At 60.1% G+C, this 24,858-nt stretch overlaps 1 protein-coding gene across 5 annotated transcripts in view; it reads right to left on the reverse strand.

Moving 5' to 3' along the window:
- Window positions 1–24,858, reverse strand: part of DCTN1 (dynactin subunit 1) — a 59,289-nt gene that overhangs the window by 8,793 nt on the left and 25,638 nt on the right. Inside the window, exons 1-12 of one of the 5 annotated variants that reach the window (XM_082759201.1) lie at window positions 17,326–17,370; window positions 13,644–13,664; window positions 10,634–10,822; window positions 9,175–9,210; window positions 7,671–7,868; window positions 4,900–5,104; window positions 4,194–4,272; window positions 3,589–3,748; window positions 2,558–2,662; window positions 2,098–2,289; window positions 1,468–1,584; window positions 497–649 (exon numbers count right to left, since the gene is read on the reverse strand). In XM_082759201.1, coding sequence (XP_082615327.1) covers window positions 497–649; window positions 1,468–1,584; window positions 2,098–2,289; window positions 2,558–2,662; window positions 3,589–3,748; window positions 4,194–4,272; window positions 4,900–5,104; window positions 7,671–7,868; window positions 9,175–9,210; window positions 10,634–10,822; window positions 13,644–13,664; window positions 17,326–17,355 — 1,485 coding nt within the window. In that variant the 5' untranslated portion in view covers window positions 17,356–17,370. Of the gene's footprint in view, window positions 1–496; window positions 650–1,467; window positions 1,585–2,097; window positions 2,290–2,557; window positions 2,663–3,588; window positions 3,749–4,193; window positions 4,273–4,899; window positions 5,105–7,670; window positions 7,869–9,174; window positions 9,211–10,633; window positions 10,823–13,643; window positions 13,665–17,325; window positions 17,371–24,858 lie in introns of those variants that run through there. The other 4 variants (XM_082759197.1, XM_082759198.1, XM_082759199.1 and 1 more) reach the window with 4 other exon arrangements.

Genomic DNA, 24,858 nt, shown 5'->3' on the forward strand with positions numbered 1-24,858 from the left:
GAGAATCCCCCTGCGCCCACCCTGATCTGTCCCACTTAGTCACGGACCTGAACAACTCCCCCCTGCACCCCTACCCCCAGAAAAACAAGCTTCCTGGGGAAGATTTGAGTCCAGAGGGAGAACAAGAGGGACAGCAGAGAGCCGAGCAGCCCGGTCTGCACTGCAAGGCACCAGGGCTGACAGCCCGCCCTGCACTGACAGACCTGAGCCACTGGTACCGTGGATGAGTGCTCCACTGAGCCATCACTGCCTGGGGGCAGGAATTTCGCTCCCTCCTCCTCCCAGGCAATTTTGAAAGTTCTCAAACAAGTAAATGTTCAAAATCCCAAATTTACATGGGACAGAAAGAAAATCACAGCCACCACCTCCTGGTTAAGCCCATGGACTTGCAGACAGTCCAAGCCCCATCAGCTCAGCCCAGAGCCTCGGTGCACGAATTAACGCAAGCTCTTAATGAAGCCTAACCCCCCCCCAGGGCAGGCAGAAGCCACCCCACCTTGCAGATGAGCCGAGGGATGAGCAGCAGCACCAGGATGCAGTCGTGGTCCCCGCCGTGGCGCAGGAAGCTGTCCGGCATGAAGGAGGTGAGCAGGGAGACGTGCCGGTTGGCCTGCTGCACCTCCATCTGCCGCAGCTCCATCTCGATGGCCTGCAGCACACAGCACAGGGGCCGGCTCAGCGCCGCAGGGACACAGAGCCCCCCTCCTCCTGCAGCCACCACCGCCCTCCCTGACACCCCCCTGTCACTGCCCGGGGGCTGCTCTGGAGCTCTGGCCCCAGAGGAGTCGGGGTACACCACATCGCTGCGCTCACGAGCGTTTTCCCTTCCTGGCCAGCATTCACAGTGGGATAAAGAGCAGTGCTAATAGTGCCAGCTCTGAGCACGCTTTCAGAAGAAAACTTCCCTTTTTTGCACAGCAGTGAGCTTGGAGCAGTTTGATGTTTCTGTTGGGAGAGGGGCACCCGCTGCCCCCAGCAGGGATGGATGATTTATCTCACACCAGCCCCCCAGCCCCACTGCCGGGCAGCAGAGGCAAGGAAAATATCTCGGGGCTTTTTGGGTGCAGCACGGCCAGGAGCAGAGCAGGACAGCCTGCACTGGCCTGTGCCAACCCATGGGCACACAAAGCACACAGAACCAGGGATGGTTTTTCTCTTGATCAAACTGCTCTGCCCCATTAAGCCTCTCCTGCCTGTGTTCACCCTCACACCAGTGTCAGCCAGTGTCCCCCGTGCTGGTATCCTGCTCCCCCACAACGTGCCCTGTGTTCCCTGCAGCTCCCAGCAGCTGCCTCGGTGTTTCCACTGCTGGCAGGAGCACCACAGCCCGGCTCTGAGAGCTGCCCCAGGGCCAGCCCCACCACATGGAGGGGACAAACCTGCCCCGAGCCCAGCATCTGCACAGTTCAGGGGCCTGGCGCACAGAAGTGCCCCGTGCCTGGCGCACGGCCCTCCTGCTGCCCCTACCTTCGCGTGGGCTTTTGTCTCTGCAAACTTAATCTTGAAGTCAAACATCTCGGGAGGAGGCTGCTGCTGCTTCTCAGCAGATGCTTCTTGCTGACTCATGAGTTCTCGGTTCACGTCCTGAGCACAGAAAGAAGCTGCTGTCAGACAGAAAACCACCACGGGAGAGGTCTGCAACCCTGCAACCCCACAGCTCTGCAGCACAACCTCCACGTGCCCCCTTCTCGGGTAGGGTGGGGAGAGCTCTGGGGGCTCATTTTGCAACACACACAGTGATGGATGAACGTCAGGAGGAGGAACACGAGCACAAATGCTCCATTGACTCCAAGCTGTGTGACAGCCAAGGACTCCACACAGACTCATCACCCCTCTCCTGTGCACCACCAAAGCTGAGGGCCAAGAGCAGTGCTGGAACAACCCCAACGCTATCCCAGCCTCTCCAGGACTCAGTTCCCAGCCTGGAGCAGGAGCAGCTCAGCAGCCAACTGATGAGTACCTGCTCCTGCCAGCCCATCCCCAGGGGCCCACATGTGCTGCCTCCCTGTCACTGAGGTCTGCTCCCTCAGGGGGAAGCACTCCTGGCTGGCAGCGCCTGCCTCCCAGCCCGCCCCCCTGCAGCACCAAACACCCTACCTGGAGGTGAGCAGTCAGCTCTCTGTACTTCTTGATGGTCTGCTGGTAGTCGGCCACGGTCTCCTGCGCAGCCTCCACACGTTTCTCGGCCTCGCGGACCCGCGCTGTCGCCATGTCCAGCTGCTCCCGAAGCTCCAGCTCCGTCTCCCGGGCGTTTTCCTGCAGCTCATCATTCATCTCGTTCATGGCTTCCTGGCAAGGGGTGGCAGGGGATGCAGTTACCCTGTTTTTGGAGCAGAGCTGGGGGGCACCCTGGGGTGCAAAGGCCCTGCCCTGCGCAGCACACGGGCACACTGCTCCAAGTGGCACCGAGCACGACGCCTGCAGAGGCTCCCAGACCCCTCTGGCACTGCTGCCAGGCAGCTCCCAGCACCTCGGGCAGCCTCACTGCCCAGCCACACGGCCGGTGTGAAGGAGGCAGCGCGAGCACTGCCCCTTGTCCCGGAGGAGTTTCTCTTACCAGGTCCCCGACAGTCTCACGCAGCTCCCGGACCTTCTCCTCCAGGTCCAGGTTTCTCTCTGTCAGGGTCTCCACCATCTCTTCAGCACCCAAAGCAGCATCCACCTGGAAGCACACACCCATCACAGTACAACCCAGCCGGAGAACGCAGTTTGAGGTCACTTCACGCCACAGTGGGGTCGTCCCGTGGGACATGGCTGGTGCGTCCCCCCCCCAGTGACAGGGAACACCAGGACAGCAAACACCTCAAACCAGAACAGCCCACAGGCAGTCCTGTAGCCCCAGCAGGAAGGGCACAGGAAAAGCAAGGCCTGGCTGTGGCTCTTAGGGTTGTTACTGGCTCTTCAGCTGCAGCCCCAGGGCACGATGTCAAACAGCTTCAGGTCAGCGTAAATGCTGCCGACCTTTGGGCTGGGTCTGTAGACTCCTGACACGGCCCTAACCAAGCTCCCCGAGGGCCTGGTGGTGGTTACACACAGACACTTAACAGAGAATGGGTGTCACAGTCCTTGCCCTAAGAGGCAGCACCTCTGCCAGCAGCCCACGTCCACACAACCCCGGCAGTGCTCAGGTAGCGTGGGGCCAGGTCCCTGGGGGGAGCAGCTCAGAGGAGGGCCCAGGCAGCTCTGCAGGGAGCACAGATCCATCCCGGGGGCTTCCTCAGGGCGGCCCCACACCCACACCCACATCTCAGCCTGGGGAACACCTCACGACGATGGCCAGGCAGGGAGGTTACAGGGACCAGACCTCAGGGAGCTGCAGATCGCTGCTGGGAAGCACAAGCCTGCGCCCTACGCCCCGGAGCCACCCTCACACCCAGCAGAGCCCCGCACAGCTCCAGGGCTGGAACAGCGTTTGGTTATGAGTGCAGACCAGAAATTAAAGTCCCTGCAGCAGTATCACCAACTGGGAGATGGACAGAAAGAGCTGCGTGCCAAGAGGTGACCCAGAGCTGCCTGGCAGCGGCTGCTCGGTGCCCAAAACCAGCCCTGAGCTTCCCCTCCCCACCCACCCTCTGTCGGTGGACTCACCTGCTCCTTCAGCTCATCGACCGTTTTCTCTGCCTGCTTCACCTCTTCCTGAAGCTTCTCCCTCTGCTGGCGCAGGGACTCCAGCTCGGTGTTCTTCTTCTCCATTTGTTTCTGAAGCTTGACGTGCTCCTGCTTCTCCGAGGCAGACAAGTCCCGCATCCTTCAAGAGAGTGACCAGACTCAGCACAAGCCCAGCAGAAGACGTCCCCTCGCAATACACCGCTCCTGGTGGGCTTCAAGACACCCCCACCCCCCGTTGGTGCTGGCTGCCCGCTGGCAGTGAGCTGCTGAAGAGCCCTGCCAGCCTGCACGGACCAGCTGGGCACAGAGGGGAGTTTTTTAAGCTCTCCCAAGGACGCTTGTGATGCCCAACCAGTGCCTGGGCCAGCACTTTTGGAAAAAAAATCAGAGCTACAGGGGCTGGAGGGAGCAAAGGCAGAATGGGAAACAAACAGAGCACAGGAGGGACAGGGAGGAAGGAACAACTACACATGGGACAGGCTAAAGCACGGAAAGGAAGAACCAAGGGAATAAAGACCAAGAGGGCACGGGCTCTCCCAGGGAGCAACTCCAGCAGCAGCCTCCCAGCCTTTTGGGTCTCCTACCTTACGAGAGCTTCCTTGAGTCTTGCATTTTGCTCTTCCAGCTGTTTGACTTGGTAACTGGATGCTGCTCCATCCGAGCCTGGAGTGGAAAGGAAAAATCTCAGCTCTCAGCCCTCCTGGCCCCCGGGGTTCAGCAAAACCAAACTCAGACAAAACAACCTCGCTCCCTTCAGCAACGTCCACCCATCCCTGCAGGCTGTCTTTGTCCTCTCCACGTTCTTCCCACTCCCTCAACACGTCCATCTTTCTGTCACATCCCTCTGCCTGCATGCCAGATCTTCTAGGGGTTTGATTTATTGCAGGTATAAATACAAGTATTTATACGTGCATAAGTGCTTAACGGCTGGCTCGTTCCCTGCTGTGTGTAATTTTTAAAGCTCACCTTGAATACAAAGAGCTACGAGGCCACAGGGGAATCAAATCAAGGGCAGTGCACTGGTTTTGAAGCTATGCTCAGTGCAAAGCCGGCAAGCTGGATCTAAAATCAGTGAGCATCAGCAGCTACGGTACCTGTCGCGTGAAGGATGTGTCACAACACCTTTTGGGGTGGGATCCGCTGTCCCCAGCAACAGTCATGAGCACTAAAGCTCAGCCTCTGGCATTAAACCCAAGCTCCCCCAGGCCCAGGACAAGAACGCCCGTCCCCATGCTCAGAGAGCAGCAGCAAGGCTGCCACCCAGAGCCGCCTTCCCAGCTCCTCTCCCACCTTTCTCTTCGATCTCGTGCTTTAGGATCTCCAGGTCCATGGTGAGATATTCCACCTTCTCCTTCAGGGAGTCCACCTCCTGCTGCAGGGACTCTGCCCGCTCCTCCGCCATCTCCTTGTCCAGCGTTGCCATCTCAATCGCGTCGGCGGTGTCTGACATCTCCTCCATGTAGCGCTCCTTGGCTTCCAGGGCATCTTTGGCTTCCTGCGGGCGAGCACACGCAGCTGGGGCCGTGCCTGGGGTGCCCAGGGCCGGTGAGGAGAGCCCTTATCCCAAACCACGAGCCTCAGACCATCACAACGCTCACGGCTCCCCCAAAGGGAACGAGTCCAACTGACAAAGGGTGTCAGAGCTGAGAGGAGAAGGCAGGCCCATCGCCTTCCCCCCAGCATCCATCTCCCTTCCATCAGAAGAGCCCGGCAGGAAAACCCCCAGAAACCACCCTGCAGGCGAGGGGAGGGGGGTGTGAGGGAAGGAGAGACCCGGACCTGCAGCGCTGGTGCAGGACCACACGAACAGATCGCTGGGGAAGCAAAGGAAGGAGCCCCCGGGACAAAACAGGGCAAAGAGCAGAGAGGAGAAGCTCATTTCTCAGTGCTGAGTGCTGCTGCCGGCCCGAGAGCACCAAGCTGCAGCACAAGGAGCACGTTGCCTGTCCCTGGGGAGCACAGGGCACTGACACCGAACGGCAGACACCCGGTGACACTGCGGGCAGGGAGCCCTGCTTCATACCTCGGGTGAGGACAGCACAAAAGGCAGCTGAGAGAAGGCAGCCTAGAGCTATTGCTAGAAGGACGACAAGCCTCCAGAAGAAGGGAGGGACCCAGGAACACCCAGGGGGTAAGGACACCACACCCCAGGAGCAGGCACAGGGCTCGTGGGCACGGTGCAAACCCCAGTGGCTCAGCACCTTCCCCTGCTGAGCCAGGGCAGCAGCAGCAGAGCCCGATGGAGAAACATTTCTCCATAAGGAGCAACGCCCAGGGCCATCAGCTCCCAGCCCTGGGGCATTCGCTGGCAGCGATTCTCACCAAGCTACCCTGCAGGGCAGGAGCTTGAGATACAGCACTTTGGCTAAAGGGAGAAGAAGTTTAACAAAATAAAAGTCCACAACAGACTGGGAGCCCGCTGGAGGGAGAAATTGAGCCAGAGCACGTATGGAAAGGAACGGCAGAGACGTGTGTCTGTGTCTGTCTGTCTGTGTCTGTCTGTGCTTCACACATCCCCACGGTGGGGACTCTGCAGCATTTCCGGGCAGCCTGCTCCGGGGTTTGATCACTTCCACACTAGAAGTTTTTCTTCCAGTTTAAACCAAATTTCCTGTATTTCAGTTCGTGCCCCTTTCCTCTTGCACTCCCAGTGGGCATCGCTAAGAGCCTGGCTCTGTCTTGTTCCCCCCTTTAATTAAACACACTGATAACCCCCCAGCCCTAAGCCTTCCCTCTCACACCGTCAGGACGCGCTCGGCTCCAGCACGGCTGCAGAGCACTGGATCAGCCAAGCGCTGTGCAAGAACAGCTCCTGGGACACCCAGCTCCCACGTGGAACCTGTGCTGATCACTGACTCAGCACAACGAAGAGCAGCTCGTGTCACTGCTGTATTTATAACGCTGGGATGGAGCTGCTGTGAGCGACGAGCACTGTGCAAGGACACGCTGCCCACTCGAGGGGAATCCCCCAGCACAGCGCAGGGACAAGCAAGAGGAAGGACAGGACTCCTCACACACATCAGGGAGTCAAAGACAAGCGTGCAGGGCAAAAAGAAATCCTTCACGGAGGAAATGAAAAGCAGCATGGCAGTTTCAAGAAATCTGTCAAGACACCCAGGCACTGGGACATCGGGGACGCCTAAGCCTGCAGTCAGCATCGGGGGAGATGAGCAGGTCCTGCGCTGTTACCCATGGGTCTGCTCCTACTGTAGGAGCTCCAAGATCTCCAGGAACTCTCCCTCAGACTTTGGAGGAGAACAGCAGCTTATCAGCAGGTCTGGAATCTTAATGGAGCCATTCCCACAGCTCTGGCAGGGCTGCAGCAGCAGATTAAACCGGAGAAAGGCGGCTGCTGCCACACGGGGACACCTCCCCTGCAGGGTGAGCTGCACGACCTGCTCCTCAGCCACCGCTCTCCATTCCCAGCCATTAAAGGAAACCTCCCCTGACTCTGCCTTGTCTTACCCTGCACAAGGCTGACAGGAATCGATCTGTGGAGAGCGCAGACGCTCCTGCCTCAAGCTGTCTGACAGACGGGGCCGGCAGGCAGCAGAAAGCAAAGCAATCCCCAGGGTGCACAACATCTGATACCTTGACAGGCCTGTGCAGGGTCCGCCCAAGGGCTGTCTGCTCTCACAGCTAGCGTGGGGAAAGGAGGAGGCTACGGCTCCAGCTCCAGGACAGGCTGCAGGCACTGCTGCCTCGACGCGCCAGGGGCAGCCGGCACCCACGCGCGTGCGGTGCGTGACACGTGCCGTGCAGCCTGTGCTCGGCGTTTGCACGGGCAGCTCAAGACCTAAACCAATATTTACGGTGGAGAGAACAGCGATAGGGGAGGTCAGAGGCCATTTCACAACCCTGCACGTATTCAGAAGGCCAAGAGCCAGGACAGTCCACGGTTTAAAGCTGGGATATTAAAAAAAAAAACAAAACACAGGACAAAGCACACAACTCCCACCCAAAACAAACAAATCATTCTCAGCAATTGAATTAGCCCTGGGATCATTCCCCCCTGCACCAGCCCCAGCACCGTGGCTGCGCGGCTCCCCGGGGCTGCCCACCTTTTTGGCCTCCTTTAACCGTTTCTGGAGATCAGCCTGTTGCTCTTGCATTTTGCTCTTCCATTCCTGCACCTGCTCCAGCTGGATCTTGTACTTCTCGAGCTCTTTAAGCTTTGCTTTGTCTTCATTCCGCTTTATCTTCAGCGTCTCCAATTTTTCCTCCAGGTCCCTGACTTGAGAACGCAAATTTTCCTCCTCCTACAAAGTCAAACAAAGAATTACCAGAGGGAACAGGAGCATTGTTTGGAGAGACCTCCAAAGACGTTGATTTACCCCGCAGGGAGCAAACCTCAGAACCTGGCCCAGGCACCCGCCTGTAACTTGGCATCGTGGCCAGGGCACTGCCAGCAGAGCGCATCACTGCGCACTTGGGGCTGGAGTGAATCCATGAAACCTGCTGATCCTTTCTACAAGACCCCGTGTGTGATCAGTGCTCCTTGTTGCTGGCAGAGGCTGGCTCGCAGGTGATGCTGAGCACCTCGCCACTGACCTCGCAGGGAACGAAGGATGCCCGAATCTTTTAACAAAAATTAATAAACAACCCCCGAGGCAGTAACCCGCCCAAACACACCCGTCGGTAGCTCTCCTCCTCCCCCTAGGGTCGCAGCAGCGTTATGGCACACAGCAAACACTTCCACGGAGCAGATCTGACCGAAAGGTTCCCGAGCAGCCCGTGCTCCAGCTGTTAGCGTGCCACCCAAGCGCAGGCACCGGTGGGCACACCGCAAACCGTGCTCATGCCACGCACCTGCTGTGCCCCGTGGGAGCTGCTCCCTTCTCCCTCCCACAGCACCCAGGCTGCAGACTGAGGCTGGCCTCTAAAAAAGGGGGTCCTGGCCACCGAGGCTACCGGGGCGAGCCTGGCACGAGCCTAAAGCCGGGAGCGCTGCTGCCTGGAGGCATCACAGCCCAAAGCTGGCTGTGCTGCGAGCCCCAGCGCAGCTCCAGGGGTCCCCCAGCTCCCAGCCTGAATCCACTCCTGTCCCAGGGGATTTGGGACATCACAAAGCTGGCTTTGCCTTGAGTAAAAGACAGGGCCTGGGGAGGTGCTGCCTGATCCTGGTCGGCGCTGGGCTGGGAAGGGCTGCACAGGGACACAGCCGGAGCCCGCAGCCTCGCTTTGTGACCAAAGGGGCTGAAAATAGGGCTGGTGCACGGGGAAGGGCCCAGCCCCGAGGTCTCCAACAAGACTCAAAAGCTGCCCCCTCGGGGGCCGCATCCCACCCGGCTACAGCATCTCCCTGGACAAGCCTCCTGTTCTCGGGGGAAGGCAGTGACTGCCCTAAAAAAAGCATCGGGGTTAGCGCCGAGCTTCCAGCGCAGCCGGGTTGTCACTGGGGAGCTGCCTACGGGGAGGGAAAACATCACTCAGCACCAAGCCAGGACGGCATTCAGCCACGCGTGAGGTTTTGCTGCAGAGCCAGTTAGGTCTAGGCAGGGCCCCCCCCGTTACACGGCTCCCACATGCAGGCTCAGCAAACCAGAGCCGCGGGGCTGCGGTCACCTGGCCGTCGGGGCCCACGCGTGGTGCCGAGGTGCTCTGGGGACAGAGAAAGGCCTGAGTTAGCCGGGCTGTCCCGGAGGAGATGAGTGGAGCCCCCCGGTCAGGCTGCTCGGGGCTGTCCAGCCAGGGCTGGCTGTCCCCACGGCCACCCCAGACCCATCCCAGCGCCCGAGCACCCTCACCCTGAGCACCCTTCCCCGTACCCACCGGGGTTTCTCCGGCTGCTGCTCATCGCTGTCACCTCACCCTGTGCCACCACTGGGGACATCCCGGGCTCCCCACTGCTGCCCACTCGACCCCACAGCAGGGAGACCTCATCCTGTACCTGCCAGGGCAGCTCCCACCGCAGGTAAATGCTGGCACCAGCACGCGGTACCTGGCTGTGGGCAAGGGCAGCAGGAGGGGACGCAGCCCTCCTCTCCCGGCAGGAGCCCAGGCTGAAAGCAGCCCCATGGCTGGTGCTGAAGGGTCACAAAGCTGGGTGACATTAAGGAACGGGCCTTGAAAAAATCCCACGTCAAACAGCACAAGAAGACCGGGCTTCTCTGCTGCTTTCTCAGCCCTGGATGTGCTGCTGTCACCAGCACTACCACGCAAACAGCTTTTGCAGAGTTTCCATAAGCCTGGTACCAAAACCCTCTGGGCCAGGCAGGGCTCAGGGAACAGCAATATCCTTCCTTCCTTCCTTCCTTCCTTCTTTCTTTCTTTCCTTCCTTCCTTCTTTCTTGCCTTCCTTCCTTCCTCCCTACCCGCTGTGACTCTTCCAGCCGTCTCCCTGACACGCAGCCTCGGAGCAGGCTCTCTGTCCTCTCACACTATTAATTCCTCACCCTTCTGCCCTAAATCTTTCACGAGCTCTCATTTTAACTAATTAATACAAAGCGGGACGGAAGTAATGAAAAACTATTTTAAAGAACAAAAATGGAATGACTGCGCAGATGTAACTGTTAGAAAGACCCAAGCCAGGGACAGAGGGGTCCTCCCCGGGGTCTGTGCCCCTGCAGGCAGCAGTGACCCGGGGCGCACCGCCCGCTGGCCTGCCCGCTGCAGGCTGCTGGTGGCAGCAGGGGGACGGGGGCCATGTCCCAGCCCTGTGCGGACCCCTCGGGGACACCCCCTGCACTGCCTCAGCCCCTCGGCACGTTCCCTGGGGTTTGGTCTGATGCCACGTGTGTCCCACGGGGACCCAGGAAGAGAGAACGCACCAGGAGCTTAGTGAGGCTGTGGCACCCTTTATTTCTCCAGTGCCTTCCCATGTCTGGGCCAGCAGCCTCTGCATTCCCCCAGCCGGCCCCGCTCCCCCCACAGCCCCCGCTGCCTGCGGGACAAAGCCTGGCAGGTCCCCATGGGGTGGGCACACGAGCCCTGTGCAGGGACCACCACCAGCCCCTTCCCTCCTACCAGTGCCGGGGAGGTTTCCCCGCTCCTCTCCGCACCGACCGCAGGCGCCGTGCCTTACCTTGGTGGGCGAGGGAACCATCGGTGCCACCGGCGAGGTGAGGGAAGGAGAAGGGATGACGGGGGCCACCAGTGGTGTCTGGGCGGGTGTGCTGGGCTCGCTGCTGCTCATCTCCCCGCCAGAGGCAGAGGCTGAGCCCGAGGGCCCGGCCGTGCCGCTGGATGCCGCAGAACTGGGGGTCCGGGTGGGCTGCAAGACAATGCGGGCAGAGGGGAGCATCAGAGGAGCATGTCCTGGGGGAGAGGGGCTTCACACCTCGTTCAGTCCTGCCTTCCTTTCACCACGGCGTTGGCCCATCGCCACCACTGTCCTTGAGACCCCTTCCAGCACAGAGGAAACCCAGAATAAAACTTCAGAGGTGCTTGAGGCTCTCGCACAGTGTGAATACTTACCGGCTGCGATAGGAAGGGAGCAGGAGTTTGGGCACTGCAGTCCCACCCAGGCAGGGGGGATGCCCTGGGAGAGGGCTGAGGTCGGGCACAGCTCGCCCGGATGGCAGAAGGGGCTCTGCAGGGCATGGTGACAGGGGCACGGTGACAGCAAAGTGCCTCTGGCTACACTGAGCACAGCCATGACCTGGTTTTACCGAGACCTGCAGCGTGCTGAGGACGAGCAGCACTCCGGAGATTTCCCAGCAATAAATTCTGTGGGTTTTATGCTATAGAGTCTGACTTGAGCAAAATTCATAGATACTCAGTTGCTGAAGGGAAGGTAAAAGGTTATTACGCCACTACCATAGCTAAAAAACAAACAAAACCACAGAATTGTCTGTGCACACAAGCCCTGCTATGGGTCGGATGCAGCAGTCCCTCTGCTCCCTCCTGTGGTGACGGGGACAGTACGAGGCTGCCCTACAAACTGTTCCCTTGTGCTGCCACATCCACCCTGCTGCTGCAGCCAGGCTGAGTGCTGAGATCCTCACGCTAAGCCCAGCAGCAGGCACCACCTACACCCATCAGGTGAGCGTGCAGAGCGGTCAGCGAAGGGGCTGAGGGGGGCCCTCAGCACTGCCCGCAGATGGGACACGTGCCCAGGGCTTTCGGGGTTCCAGCTGCAGAGGATGAGACAGCAAAACCCAAAAGTGTGCAGAACCAGGGGCCGGGCAGCTCTCACCCCCCTGCTCCCCGTGCAGAGGGCTGTGGGCACCGGGCTGCCACGGGAAGGGGCTCGCGGTGCGCCCAGCTCGGGCACGGGGATGCCGCCGGCAGTGCCACGGGGGCACCGCAGCAGGGTCCCAAACCTGCGTCCTCTGCTTGCAACTGGGCTGTGGGCACACAGCACGGATCCTAGGGCAACAGGAGGACAAAATGAAGAGTAGCAAGGGTTCACCGGAGCGCAGGGGAAATCAGAGGAACCTGAAGAAGCAGCGCAGCGGAGTCGCTTCAGCGGTGCTTACGGGGCTGCTAGCCGCAGGCTGGGAAGCCAGCAGCAAGGGTTGGGGTTCACCCCATTGGCCCCTCATGGCCCTGCACTGCTGAAGCACTCGTCTCCATGGCACCTAACACCCTGTAAATTATCTTCCTGACTGTTTTACTCCTCAATCTTGGCTTTTTGGTGCACTGCCATCTCCCAAGGCACACAGCTCACCAGGCTGGGTGTGCACGGGCACTGAGACGGGCACGGCACGGGCACCGCTGCTCCCGCCTGCCAGAGCAGCACTGGAAACAGGGCAATCACCTGCCCCGCTGCAGCCAGGCCTTCTGCAGACTCCTCACTCATTTTGGCCAAGCCAGCCCTGCTGCAGTTGCTGAACGCCCCATGGACAGGCGGGCTCAGCCCTCCCTGCTGAGCACAGCCCCGGTGGTGCCAAGCCACCCACGGGATCCCCAAGAAACGTCACACTCAGAACAAGAAGTGCAGAGGTGCTGCTCTGGGATTAAAACCACTTCACAGAGCGAGCTTTAAGCTTCTGTGGGCAGGGAGAAACATGGCCCAGGGACACTCCTGGTGTGCCTTAGTGGTGCAGAGCCCGCTGACAGCCTGGTGGCTGGGGTCGAACAAGGTCCCAGGGATGGGATGGTGCCAGGACCACAAGGCAGCATGCCCCGGCACCCCTAGAGCCCCGAGCACAGCTATGGCACAACCCTCACCAGTGGCTCCCACTGAAACCAGTGTCCCAGGGCGAGAGCTGCCTGCTGACCCCATCTGCTGTGGCTGTGAGCCTGACCACAACCGGGTGTGATGCTCGAGAGCGGCTCGCTGCAAATGCACAGGTCTGCAGCAAAACCCCTGCCCTGTCTGAGGCATGTGGGGTTTTACACTTCTTGGCACTTTAGAGGAAATTTTGACCTACAGGTTTTACCCTTGCAGACTGCTCATACACTGCTCTCACTTTTTTTTTTTTTTTACCCATGAGGTAAATACCCACGGATCAGCCACTGCCCTGCCTTGTGTTCCTTATACATGCCAGTGAAAACCAAGCCCTCCCCGCAGAGCACCCTCCACAGAAGAGATACAATCATTTACAAACCATAACTTGGCTACTGAGGAGTTCTTTGAGGTTTTATCTCCCTTGTTTGTTCTCATCTATCGTGTGCTGTGCTCCTCTGCTGGTCCTGCTTGCTGGGGCAGACCTCAACACGTGAGTGACTGTGCTGGAACCAGTGCAGTCCTAGCAGCTACCTCTTACCTCTCTCCTCCCGCTGATAAACTCAAGATGCTGCTGGAAAGTCTCCTGCACGAGCTATCAACAGTCAGTGAGCAGCAAGTAAGGACATTAAGAGGGACACCAAGCAGCGTGCTCTGCCAGCCAGGCTTGGTGTTAGCTCGCTGCCTGTAAGCTCTGCTGTTGGATGCGCTCTGGCTAAGAGCACCACGTTTCTCAGTACAGTTTGCCCCAGAAGGCTGTACCATGATTCAGACCCACCCTAGAGGAGCGGTTTTGTGAGCTCCTTCAGGTTCTGCACAAAGGACAACAGCAAACAAACGCGCTTTGGGGTCAGCACTCAACGAGTTCGTATTTACAAATCCGGGGGTGCTCAGCCCCCCGCGCGCAGCTGCTGGTTCTCACCTTGGGCCGCCGGGCGGTGGTCTGGAGGGCAACAGGAGCAGAAGGCAGAGGAGGAGAGACATTCATACAGGGAAAGACAGGAGCAGAGAGACAGACGGCAGCAGCACAGCAGCAGATGCAGCAGAGAACAGGTAAAGGAAACAAAAGACATCACTGCAATTAGTGTGCGTGGCATCAGGTGTCGGTGCTCATTAACCCGCGCTCCCAGCACAGCTCCAGGTGAAACCCTGCAAGCAGAGCCCCCAAGGAGACAGAGCCCGGCAGCAGCCCAGCCTCCCACTCAGGTTTTCTGGCCCAGACCGCCCGGAATTTGCCATGCCCCGTCCCCGTTTCTCCCCCCGTAGCATCGCTGCGGGACCACAGGGCTGCCTGCAGCCCAAAACCCACAGATCCCCGCAGGAGCCAGCCCCAGGACTCCAGCAGGTGCCCTGGGTGCAGAGGCTCCACTTGCTTCCGAAAAGAGCTTCGGCTTTGCGGGCAAAACCTGGGCTGCCTGAGGTCAGCCTGGAAACGGCCCCGTTCCTGCAGCACTGATCAGGGCTCGCCGGCGTTCTGCTGCCAACCGGGGGATCTCGCTCAACGCGTCTTTCCTAGAGAGGTCACGAAACTGAGATTGACTTTTTATTAAAAGAAATAGAGAGACAAAATTTCTTCCCTCCCACCCTTTGTTTCCAAAGGACCTAGAGCATCACCAAGCCAGCTGCACACAGAGGTGCCAGAGCCCCCGGGCTCTGCTTCAGTTGTAAGATTTGCAGGCATAACATCTCGTGAAGCTTCTTCTCAAACACTCCAGATTTTCTTCTCATTTCTGGAAACAAATGGCTCCGTAAGGTGCAGGGCAGGACCCCCTGCCCCCAACACGCGCTGTCTGGCACGCAGCACGGCAGAACAGCCACCGCCTGCATGGAGATCTCTCAGCACACCTCGCAGGGTCACACATCAGCAGGAGGATTGTCCCGTTACCAAACACTGTGACCGCAGGGGAGAGCTGGACGGCCCCGCTCACGGTGGGACGCTGAAGCCACCAAAACTGGGCACCCGCACCCACTCCAATGCCTGACCAGCAGCAAGGGGCCTGGAAACGCCACCCAGGAGATCCTGCAGCCACTTTTCTATTTGTATATAGATCAGGACTGGGCAGATTGCCGCTTCAAAATAGCAAACCGACAATTGGATTGCTTAGGCTAAACCCTACCCTGCTCACTGCCAGCGTTCTCTAAAAGGCTGCACTCAACAGCAGGCCCCCATCAGCACGGAGGGGAAGATGCACATCTCCCAGAGCATATTCCCATTTGCAAAACTATCTGGAAAAACGTAACAAAACCAGCAAAAGCTTAAAACTCTCTGATAAACACCACGCTGATTTAGGAGCACCAGCTTTTCCAAAGTAGGGCTTCTTTGGAAAGCCCTGCTAACCGAGGATTACTTGGCATGACACCAGCAATCCTCACCGAGACCTGAAAGCTCCCCCGGACCCTGCAATGCCAGCAGGAACACCGCACAGTGACCGCTGATCCTGCTCCCATCACCCAGCCCTCGCCTGGCGGCTCCTGGTCCATGGGGGCAGGCAGAGGCAGAGCATCTTCCCCACTGCAAATGCTGAAGAATGGGAGAGACCTCCTGGTGATGGCCACGTTACACAGAGAGCAACCCTGGTCTGGTGCCTCCTCTCCCAGCACAGTCTAGCATAACGCAGGTTGTTCTGGCTCCAGACCACGTAATGCCATGCTGCTATCGGGAGCTGAAGCTCTGGGGTGTGCTGGGCAAGCACCCCTTGTTGAGGGGAGGTCAGAGGAGGTCTGCTGCTCAGGAGGGCAGCCAGGCTCCTGCTGTGTCGCTGTCCACAGCACGCCCCACTCCTCCGAACCAGTGCTGTGAAGGCAGAAGTGCTCCCTGCTGGAGGGGGATGAAGGTGCTGGGGAGCCCCTGGGGCTGAGCACTTGGAATAAAGGCAAGACCCTCGTGCCTCCTCAGGGAGCAGCTGGGGTGAGCTTTCAGGCAGCAATTCACCATCTGTGGTCTCCAAAGCACTTGTAAGCAGCTTGCAGAGCGGTGCCTGGGCTGGGCTGCTGGCTCCTCCTTCCCAGCCATTACCATCAGGTAGGTTCCAGCTCTCACCTCCCGCTCCCCAAAACACATCCGAGATGGAGGGAGGCAGCACCGCTCCCCCGATGGAGGACTTCCCACTGAGGGATCATCGAGGAACCCTGCTCGGGAGTGGGGCTCAGACCCTCGAGCTTCTGCCAGGCTCCAGAACTGGCTCCCCACGACGTCGCTTAACGCAGACACTTTGTGTCCTCCTGGATCCCAGGATGCTCCGCACCGGCCCGTTGTGGCTATTAATATTTTATTTGGTGGTTCTGAACTCTGCTGCGTAATGTTGCTGCATAAACGCTCGATGATGCTATTACACAGCCTTCGATCCCTGGGCAGCCCCACGCTCAGGAGCAAGAGCAGCAGTCAGGGCTCGAAGCAGACTCACTCATATACAAACCCCGCATCCAGCCTGGCAAAACTCCCGGCCACCCCAGCTGCCCCCAGCAGCAGCCAGCATCACCCACGCGTGCTGCGAGGCTGCGGACGGCAGGTCCCGGGGTGCTGCCCAGTCGGTTCCACTCGGAGCACGAGAGTCACAGCCCAGAGCCAGCCAAGGGCACTGAGCGCTGGCACCATCCCGAGCGTGCTGCAGCTCTGCCCTCGGGACGAGCACACCGGTGTCATCTCCTCGCTCCGGGCAGGGCCAGTACCACCTCGCCGAGGTCTTCTGCTGGATGCAGCTCGCAGGGTTGAGGTGGAGCAGAGCTCTCCCCACACCACAGGCCCTGCTGCAGACATTTCTCACGTCGTCCCTGGGAGGCTTCTGGCAGCCGAGGTCAGCACACAGCTCCTGCTGCTGGCAGCACTCCCTTCCCAGTGATCACCCGGTGATGGAGGAGCCGAGCCCTTCTGGGGAGTGCTGGTTCAGATCCCACCTGTTGGTGCTGCCCCATCTCCGAGCTCCATCCTGGCGGCTGTCCCCGGGGTCCCGGTGCTGCTGGGGGCGTTCTGCTGGGGCTTTCAGCACACGGGAGCAGCCGGCAACGCCTCGGCACCGACCTGCCTGCGGCACCCGAGGCAAAGCAAGAGGAAAACCCAGACCGAGGCGAACCAAAGCGACACCTTCCGAAGCTGGGGGAGAGGCCAGGGGAGAGGGGCTGAGCCCTGCCGCGGGGACACCCGGAGCCTCGGCGGGACCCCGCGCTGGGAAGGGGACGGGGCGGGAGCTGTACGGGCACCGGGAGGCACCGGGAGGCACCGGGAGGCACCGGGAGGGACCGGGCGCCGCTGGGGGTGCACCGGGAGAGCCGGACCCCGGCTGTACGGCAGTGAGACCGCAGTGCCCGGCACGGCACGGCACGGCACGGTACAGCACGGCCCTGCCGCCGCCTTCGCTCCGTGGCTCCCGGTGCTGCCCGGGGCCGTCCCCGCAGGCACGGAGCGGGGCGCGGAGCTCCCGGTGGGGTCAGGTCGGGCCGGGATGCGGCCGGCAGCACCGGGAGGAGGAGGGAGGGGGGGTGGGGGGGTGAGGCCGTGAGCCCGGTGCCGCCGCCTCGCCCCGCGCCCCCCGTCGCCCGCAGCGGGCCCCGGCCCCGGCCCCGACGCCGAGCGGTACCGGGGGGGGGAGGCACGAGAGCGGCTGTACCTTCCGTGCGGCCGGGGCCTGCCTCATCATTGCGGAACGGGGCGGGAGGACAGGAGAGGAGAGGAGAGGAGAGGAGCGGACAGAGGAGAGAGGAGCCGGGGAAGGGGAGCGGAGCGGAGCGGGGCCGGCGGGGAGCGGAGCGGAGCGGGGGGAGCGGAGCCGCCCGGAGCCCGCCCGGCGCTGCCTGCAAATGGCCGCGCGCCCCGCCCCGGCCCCGCCCCCTGACGTCATCGCCGCCGCCACCGGGCCCCGCCCCCAACCGGGAGCTGCGGGCGGGGCCCCCTCCCCGTGCCCTCCCCCCCCCCCCCCTCCCCTCCCCGCCGGTCCCGGGCACCGCCGCCGCCGCCGCTCCGGGCTCCTCCGGGCAGCCCCCGTGCCCCCCCCGGTGCCCGGCTCCCCGGCCGGCATCGCCCGGTTACCGGAGCCGCAGGCCCAGGAGGGGACGCTGGGCGCTGCGGGCGGCACCGGAGGGAGCCGGGCTGGGGGCCCCGAGGCACCCGAGGCCCCGACCGGGGCAGCGCAGCGCTGCGGGCGGGCACCGAGCCGTGCCCCCGCCTCAACCGGCCCCTCGGGACCCCCTCGGGTAACGGGACCGAGCTCAGGCCGCAGCCCCGCTCCCTCGGGCAGGACCGGAGCCCGGCTGCCGGCACCCAGCAGCGCCCGGGCCCCCTGCCCGCCAGCCCCGTGCCCACCCCGTTCTGCTCCACGGGGCTCAGCCTCGCCGTGCGGGGAGCCTCAGCTCCCGGGGACCCCATCCGCGTGGGACCTCCTGCCCTGAATCACCCCTGAAACCGCGTCCCCTGCTTGGTGCCACGCTGGGAAGTCTCAGAGCTCCAGCTGAAAGCTTCTGAAATATTTACCACCAAGGCAGCAGACCCAGACCCTACGGCAGCCCCTAGCAGACACCCCTCTGGGGTCCTGCAGTGTCCCAGCGCACTCACTGTGCTGCACAAACCACATTGGTGTAGACTGAAAGTCTACGAAAACATCAGGCACTAAAGGCAACCTTGGGGCTACCATCTATTAGCCCCAAATATCTTGGTCCTGCCGCTCTGTAACGCCCTGCAGACCAACAAAGGGGCCTGGCAGCAGCACCCGGCACAGCCCAAAGCTGAATCATGCCCTGCTCTGCACCCTCCTCTTCCATCAGCCTCGGCCCAGCCCTTGGGTACCTTAAAAGCACTTAGTGCCGCACTCAGGTTACACACCCCGATCGATGGTCCTCAAGGGACGGTCTGGATTTCATTACACTGAGGCTGGCGAGTGCCGGGGACGAGCCGCACACCAGCACCCCCAATCCCTGCACCAGCACCCCCTGATCCCTGCACCAGCACCCCCCATCCTCGCACCAGCACCCCCCAATCCCCGCAGAGCCCCTGGGGCTGGCGCAGGCTGCCCCTGCTGCAGCTCACCCGCTGCAAGGATGGGAACGACTCCCTGCATGGGAACTGCTAACCCGAGGCCTGATTCCATCTCGTTTTGTTCTTCTCCCTCACAGGGCAATGCTGTCCAAGGCCTAAAACAACACAAGGTGCAAGGCTTTGGTTAATGACCGCAGCGCAGGAACCCAGCACCTCCGTGCTGGGGGTGGGCAGCAGCTCCCCCGGCCCTGGGGGTGCAGGACTCGGCCCTTAGTGCCTCTAAAGCCTTCCATGTCCTGGGTTTTGGATGGTTGCTGGTTGCTTTGGTTTGGTTTCTGAAACCAGAGAAATCCTCCCAGAGACGTAATCATCACTTGAGCAGCCGAGCGAACAGCACGTGGCCTCAGTGCAGAGCACGGCTGCAGCTCCTGAGATGCTCCCGCAGGATGCAGGATCACGCCACCGGATTAAGTGACAGAGCAAACACAGATATCCCATAAAGATATCCCATGAAGAGTGAGGAAGGCAATTAACGCAGGAATCAAGGCCTGTCACTTTGTCGTGATGCTCCAAACGCCTCCTCGTCCATCAGCTGTGATCACAGACATGCAGCAGTGCATCTGCTCTCGACTTACGGACCCTCTGCAACGCCTGGTCCCAGGAGCCCAGCTGCCCACATTTCACAGCCCTGATGATCTGTAGCACTCGTGGTTGTTGTGTCCTTCTGCCGGAGCAGCCCTGGGTCCTTGAGCTCACTGCTGGGAGCGGCTGGGCAGGGTGAGGGGCCTTCAGTCCCTGCTGCGGAGCTTCACAAGGGAGTGGACAGCTCGGGGACAAGCACCTGCAAGCTGTGGTCCGTCTGCGAGTTACTTCTCCTTCTGCATCATTTAACCTCCCCCGAGCACAGGTGGGCTTTCATCAGCCCCCAGGCAGTTGAGCTGCAACTCCTCGGTAAGATAAACATCAGCAATTTTGGGGCTCCTGGCCAGTCTGGAAGCGCCCTCCTTGGCATTTCCCCTTCAGGCAGTGTCTCTCCTCCACCGGGGAAGGTCACAGGCTCGGGGCTGGGCTCCGTCCTCGGCAGGTGGGGGTCTCCAAGCTCCAAGAGGTGCTGAGGATGAGGCAGGTCACCAGCCTCCCAGCCCCCAGTACAAGGCTGGGGCGCCTGCCCTGCCACCTCCCTCCTCTTCAGTTTTGATGACGACTCTTCAGGGCCAACCAAAACAGCTCATCCTGGGTCAGCACAGTTAGCCCATCAGTCCACAAAGTGAGCTGCTTATCTTTAAAGGTCCCTTCTGGCCCAAACCGTTCTATGAGCCGCCAAATCAGACACTTCAGTGTCTACAGAAACCATTCTCGGGATGGGACACACCCAGCACCCAAGGCAAAGGGCCTTTGGGTTCCCTCTATCTGGCTGTGGAGCTCCTGCAGAGGGTAACAGGTAGCAAACAGCACGGACACCTTGCAGAGCCAGGGCCAGGCTCCCAGCGGGTGCAGGCAGCAGCTCGAGGCAGCTCTCAAAGCACTGACAGCACGTGTTCATGGAGAACCACAGAGTTCCATTAGCTTGAGCGTGTCACAGCAAAATTTGCTTTGGATCAGGAGTTGATTTTGTACAGAGATGGCTTTTAAGATATGGGGAGGCACGAAGCAGCTGCTCCAGGGCAGCCCCTCGCCGGGTGCCCCAGGGGGGCAGAGGCCAGAGGCTGCCTCCATCTCCTCCATCTCGCAGTCCCCACCAACTGTTTGCCTCCAGGCAGGGGGCCCAAACACCCGTTAAGTGTTCTCAGACAAAAGCATCCTTCATTCGTGGCTGTAAGCCCCTTGGTGAACAAAGTGCCATATACATTGCTGTCGGAGTCACATGAAAGCTTACGCAGATTTAACCTTCAGAGAATTAAGGAGTTACAGTGAGGGGGGGAGGCAGGAGCTGCTCTCATGAATCAACCCCTCTCCTAATGCAAATCCCAGACTCCATACATTTCTTCTCCATCCAGCACGGAGCTGGCCACACTTCCACAGCTGCCCTCATAAGCAGGAGGAGGAGGTAATAAAACACAACTTCACAGCTGAAAAGAACGATGCTCGATGCCTCAGAGCTGCCCTTTAGAAACCACTCAGCAATATCCCAGAGCAGTTATTTAGACGAGAGCCGTGCAGATTAGCAGGGAGCTCCTCGCACCACCGCAGATAATAAGATTGCTGACTCTTATCTCGGTTCTGGAGCCGGCCCAGCTCTTGCTACCTTCAGCTCCTTTCCGTGGTGTGACCAGCTTGTGGCGCCAGACTCTGCTCAGCTCTGTGCGCTGACCCTTCCTTTGCTAGCAGCCAAATAACCGACCCGGCACCCCACGGGCCTCGCACGTCCCCGTGAACGACCCCGGCAGAGCTCCTGGGCAGGAGCGGTGCAGGCACCGGCACCAGCTCTGCCGAGAGCCTTTTGTAGGACACGTTCCCAGCAGCTCAGATGTGAGGCACGCTTTATGAGGTAATCGGATTACTCTTTCCTTTAAAGGATTAACAGGGCTTGGGCTGGCCCCTCTTCTTTAAAAAGAAGCCATCTGGAAGCGGAGCGCCCCGTGCCCTCTCCAGGCTGGCAGCAGACATCTGCTGCCCCAGCGGAGATGACTGCGAGCACCGGGGGCTGTGAGCTGATGCAGGAGCACAGGGGGCAGCGGAACGAGAGCAAGCACACAGCAGAGCAGGAGATGAAGCTCACTGCAGATCTGTGGTACTTGGCTCAGAACAAAACACTTAAAATCCAGCTCCAGCACACCGAATGCCACCTGGAATGATGAAGGGGACAGGAGTGCTACCAGAATGGGAACAACGCCTGTCTGAAAAGCCCGCATCACGCTGGTACAGGATGGGTGAGCTGCGGCTCGACGGCACGATGGAAAATAGTTATCATCAGCAGCACCTGGCCGAGGCATACGGGGCACAGCACCAAGTGTGCTCCCACTGCAGGGAAGGGCTCGCTTCATCCACGCCTGCAGCAGTCGCCACCAGCAGCGCGCCCACGGGACCAGCTGAGAACTTGCTCCCTGCTCTGCCTGACCCAGGAACTCTGTGCCTGGTGCTCTGCAGGGCCCAGACCCAGCAGTGCCGGGCACACCTTTTGGAGTGTTTCACCCAGGAGCTGCTGCCCGTTGAGCCCAGAATGTGCACTTGGCTCGTCCTGCTGCCAGCGGGGGCACAGCTCAGCCACCACCACGCAGCCGGCACTGCAGCACTGGCTGTGACGGGGACAGGGAGCAGAAAGCAGACGGACTGCATGTGAGCAGGTAGGACACACAACAGCCAGGACTCGGCCAGCAGAGAAGGCAGAAGCATGTTGTGTTTGGACACTGCCACCCTACCGCAATATCCTCACGAGCATGGCCGAGCCCATGGCATAAAGCCATGAACGGAGGAACGCAGCAGCATCCTTGGGCACCCCATCAGCAGCAGCATTAACACCAAGCAGGCAAAGGGGCCTCCAGATTCCTGCTCCCAGCCCCAGGGCAGCTGCAGGGCAGGACCCGGGGCTGTGCTGGAACCCCCAGGGGAGCAGCAACAATGCACAGGAGCAAAGGGCAGAGCAGAGGCCCAGGGATGGGCACGCGGGGAGGGCAGCACCCAGCTGTGCTCCCACACACCAGCAGCTCGTGCACCCCTGAGTAAAACAGGATTTGTGTGCACTTCGTACTCCTTAAGATTTATCTTCAGGGAGAGGATCTGCCCAGCCCTTCTGGGCAGCCCTAAGCGCCCTCATCACACCGCTGCCCCGGGCAGGAGCGCCCCAGCTGCATCACGCCGCAGGACCCAGCGCTGCCGGTCACTGGAAGGTGACCCAGCAGTGACGCCTGGCATTTCGGCAAGAGGGGGAACAACACCGCTGACCTGACTGCACCCTCAGCAAAACGCCAGCTGGGGTAGCACCAAACTCACTTCACTCTGAGAATCAGGAGAGGAACACTTGTACTGCTTCCAAAGCAGGCACCGGGGGGCTCCTCCCGCCCAGCACAGCGGCGGTTTTGGCAGAGCAATCCCCGCTGAGGATGTGGAGGGGATGCCAGGAACAGCCCCAGCAGCTCGAGCGAGGGATGTGTGGCTGCTGCCCATGCGAGGGGGGAGCTCCCCAGTGCCCTCGCAGCACCCCAGGGACAAGAATCCCCCCGACCGACACCAAAAGAGCAGCAAAACCAAGGCAAAGGGAACACACAGAGAGGGGGACAGTAGCTCGGAGGATGAGGACCATCTGGCACAACAAAGCAGCAAGCAGCAGCTTTTAATACGATTAAGTCTATATTTAACATGCAAAGAGCTACCTTAACCTCATGACTAAGGATTTACCTGCTAATAACGTTAGTTATTTTGCGATCATACCAACTGGACCACAGTTTTCATGCAGTTGTGCAATGTCAAGAGCTGCAGGGGAGGGGGGTGGAGAGCTGACAAGTTTATTAGAGGCTTTTGTCTGAAAAAATTAAATTCTCAGGTGACATCGGAAAAAACACGGCACGGGTCTGTCCCTCTGCAGAAAGCTGCGACGTACCTGCCTGAGCCCACCTCCTCGCAACGCTACCCAGGAGAGCTCTCCGGACAGCTGCTAGCATACAACCACTTCTAAAGGCAGCACAGCCAAAGCTCTGAGCAGATGGCAGCGTACGTACGACAACCCACAAGCAGCCCAACTGCCTGGAAAACCCAGGGAAAGGGGGGCTGGAAAATAAAGAAACAAAGCATTCCAGACGAGTCCTTCCCATCGGCAGAGGCACGGAAAAGAGCCGGGTACGAGCACAAGCTGTGTGCAAACCAGCAAGGGTCAGAGGCAGCGGGACTGGATGAGTGCATGTACGCCTGCCCAGCCCCGACACGGGCAGGGGATTTGGACAGAGGCCGTGGAAGAGGCTGGAGACGGAGGCCACCCGGTAGCCACCCTCCCAGCCACCCCTCTGTGGCTCCTCCCTGCAGCTCTGCGCTGCCCCTCATCCATGGACCTTCCGAAGGAGGAGCAGTGCTGCTGTTTGGATCACCTCTGCACCCCAAAATCCGAATGGAAGCGGCTGGGAACTAAAGATCCATGGTCGAGACCCCTGACGGGCGTCCTGCACGCAGAGGACTAAGCAGGTATGGTTCCAGCGTCCCCTCGCTGCTGCTCACCCAGGTCCCTGAGTGCTGCTTTTGCTCAGTCAGATTTCCCTGGCAAAAAAAAATATTCCCCAAGCAGCCCCTGGGAAAGGGTCGCTCTCTGCCAAGGCCTGTGCAGCTGTAGGTCGTTTTGGCCATAAGGGATCCCAAAGGCTTTTTGCTCTGGTTTGTGCTATAGGCACACGGGGCGTGTGGTGTTCTTACCTGGAGGCAGCACGGGGAGCCACGTCCCAAGGGGAAGGCAGTAACACAGCTAAGCAAAACAGTGACTTGTCTGCAAGTCCCCAAATATATTTCAGAGCCGTGTGGTACCTCTCCCAAACTCCCGTGGGAGCTCCTTGCTTCACCAGCACCCAGCTACATGTCAGACCTGCCCCGGAACGCAGCATCACCCCGTGCTGCTCAGAAACCTGCTATGTATTGATCAGAAAAGGGCCACACGATGGCCCTGTGATAACGCAGCGGGTTACCAAAATTCATCTGTCACGTTTTAAATGTTCCCACTGAAGACAGTAAGCGCCAGGGAGCACAGCTCATGCTCCCCACAGCACACAGAGCACTTGGCATGCAGCACTTGACAGCCCCCGTACGCAGGGGAACATACCCCACGTTATAATGCCACTTAGAGGAAAGAGAAGGCAGAAGAAAGCAAAAGCTGAGGTGAGTGTCAGCCATCGTTCACAAGGGAGCAGCAATGTGTGTGCTCACTTCATTGCCTAAAATTTAACGTCCCTTGATGTAAAACCTAGGCACAGACACGTCGGGAGCAATGCTGGGCACAGCCCACAGGTACCAGCGACCGGCACCACGTGCTGCCTTCAAGGCCCAGCTGCAATTAACTCATTAGCAGAAAGTGCTCACAACTGTGCTTAAAGCTAAAAGCTTGGCTTCTGACCTCTGCGCCTCCCTGGGGCAGTGACGGGGCAGAGACACGGTAACGTGAACTCCCCCACCACGCAGTGATCCAGCTCAGAGGCAGTCGCTGCATTTACCTCATACCCTCTGGGTAGGCTGGGGGCTGGAGAGGGGAGCGCATGCA

The sequence above is a fragment of the Aythya marila genome, assembly GCF_965140915.1.
Source record: "Aythya marila genome assembly, chromosome: 4".
NCBI classification, from domain to species: domain Eukaryota; kingdom Metazoa; phylum Chordata; class Aves; order Anseriformes; family Anatidae; genus Aythya; species Aythya marila.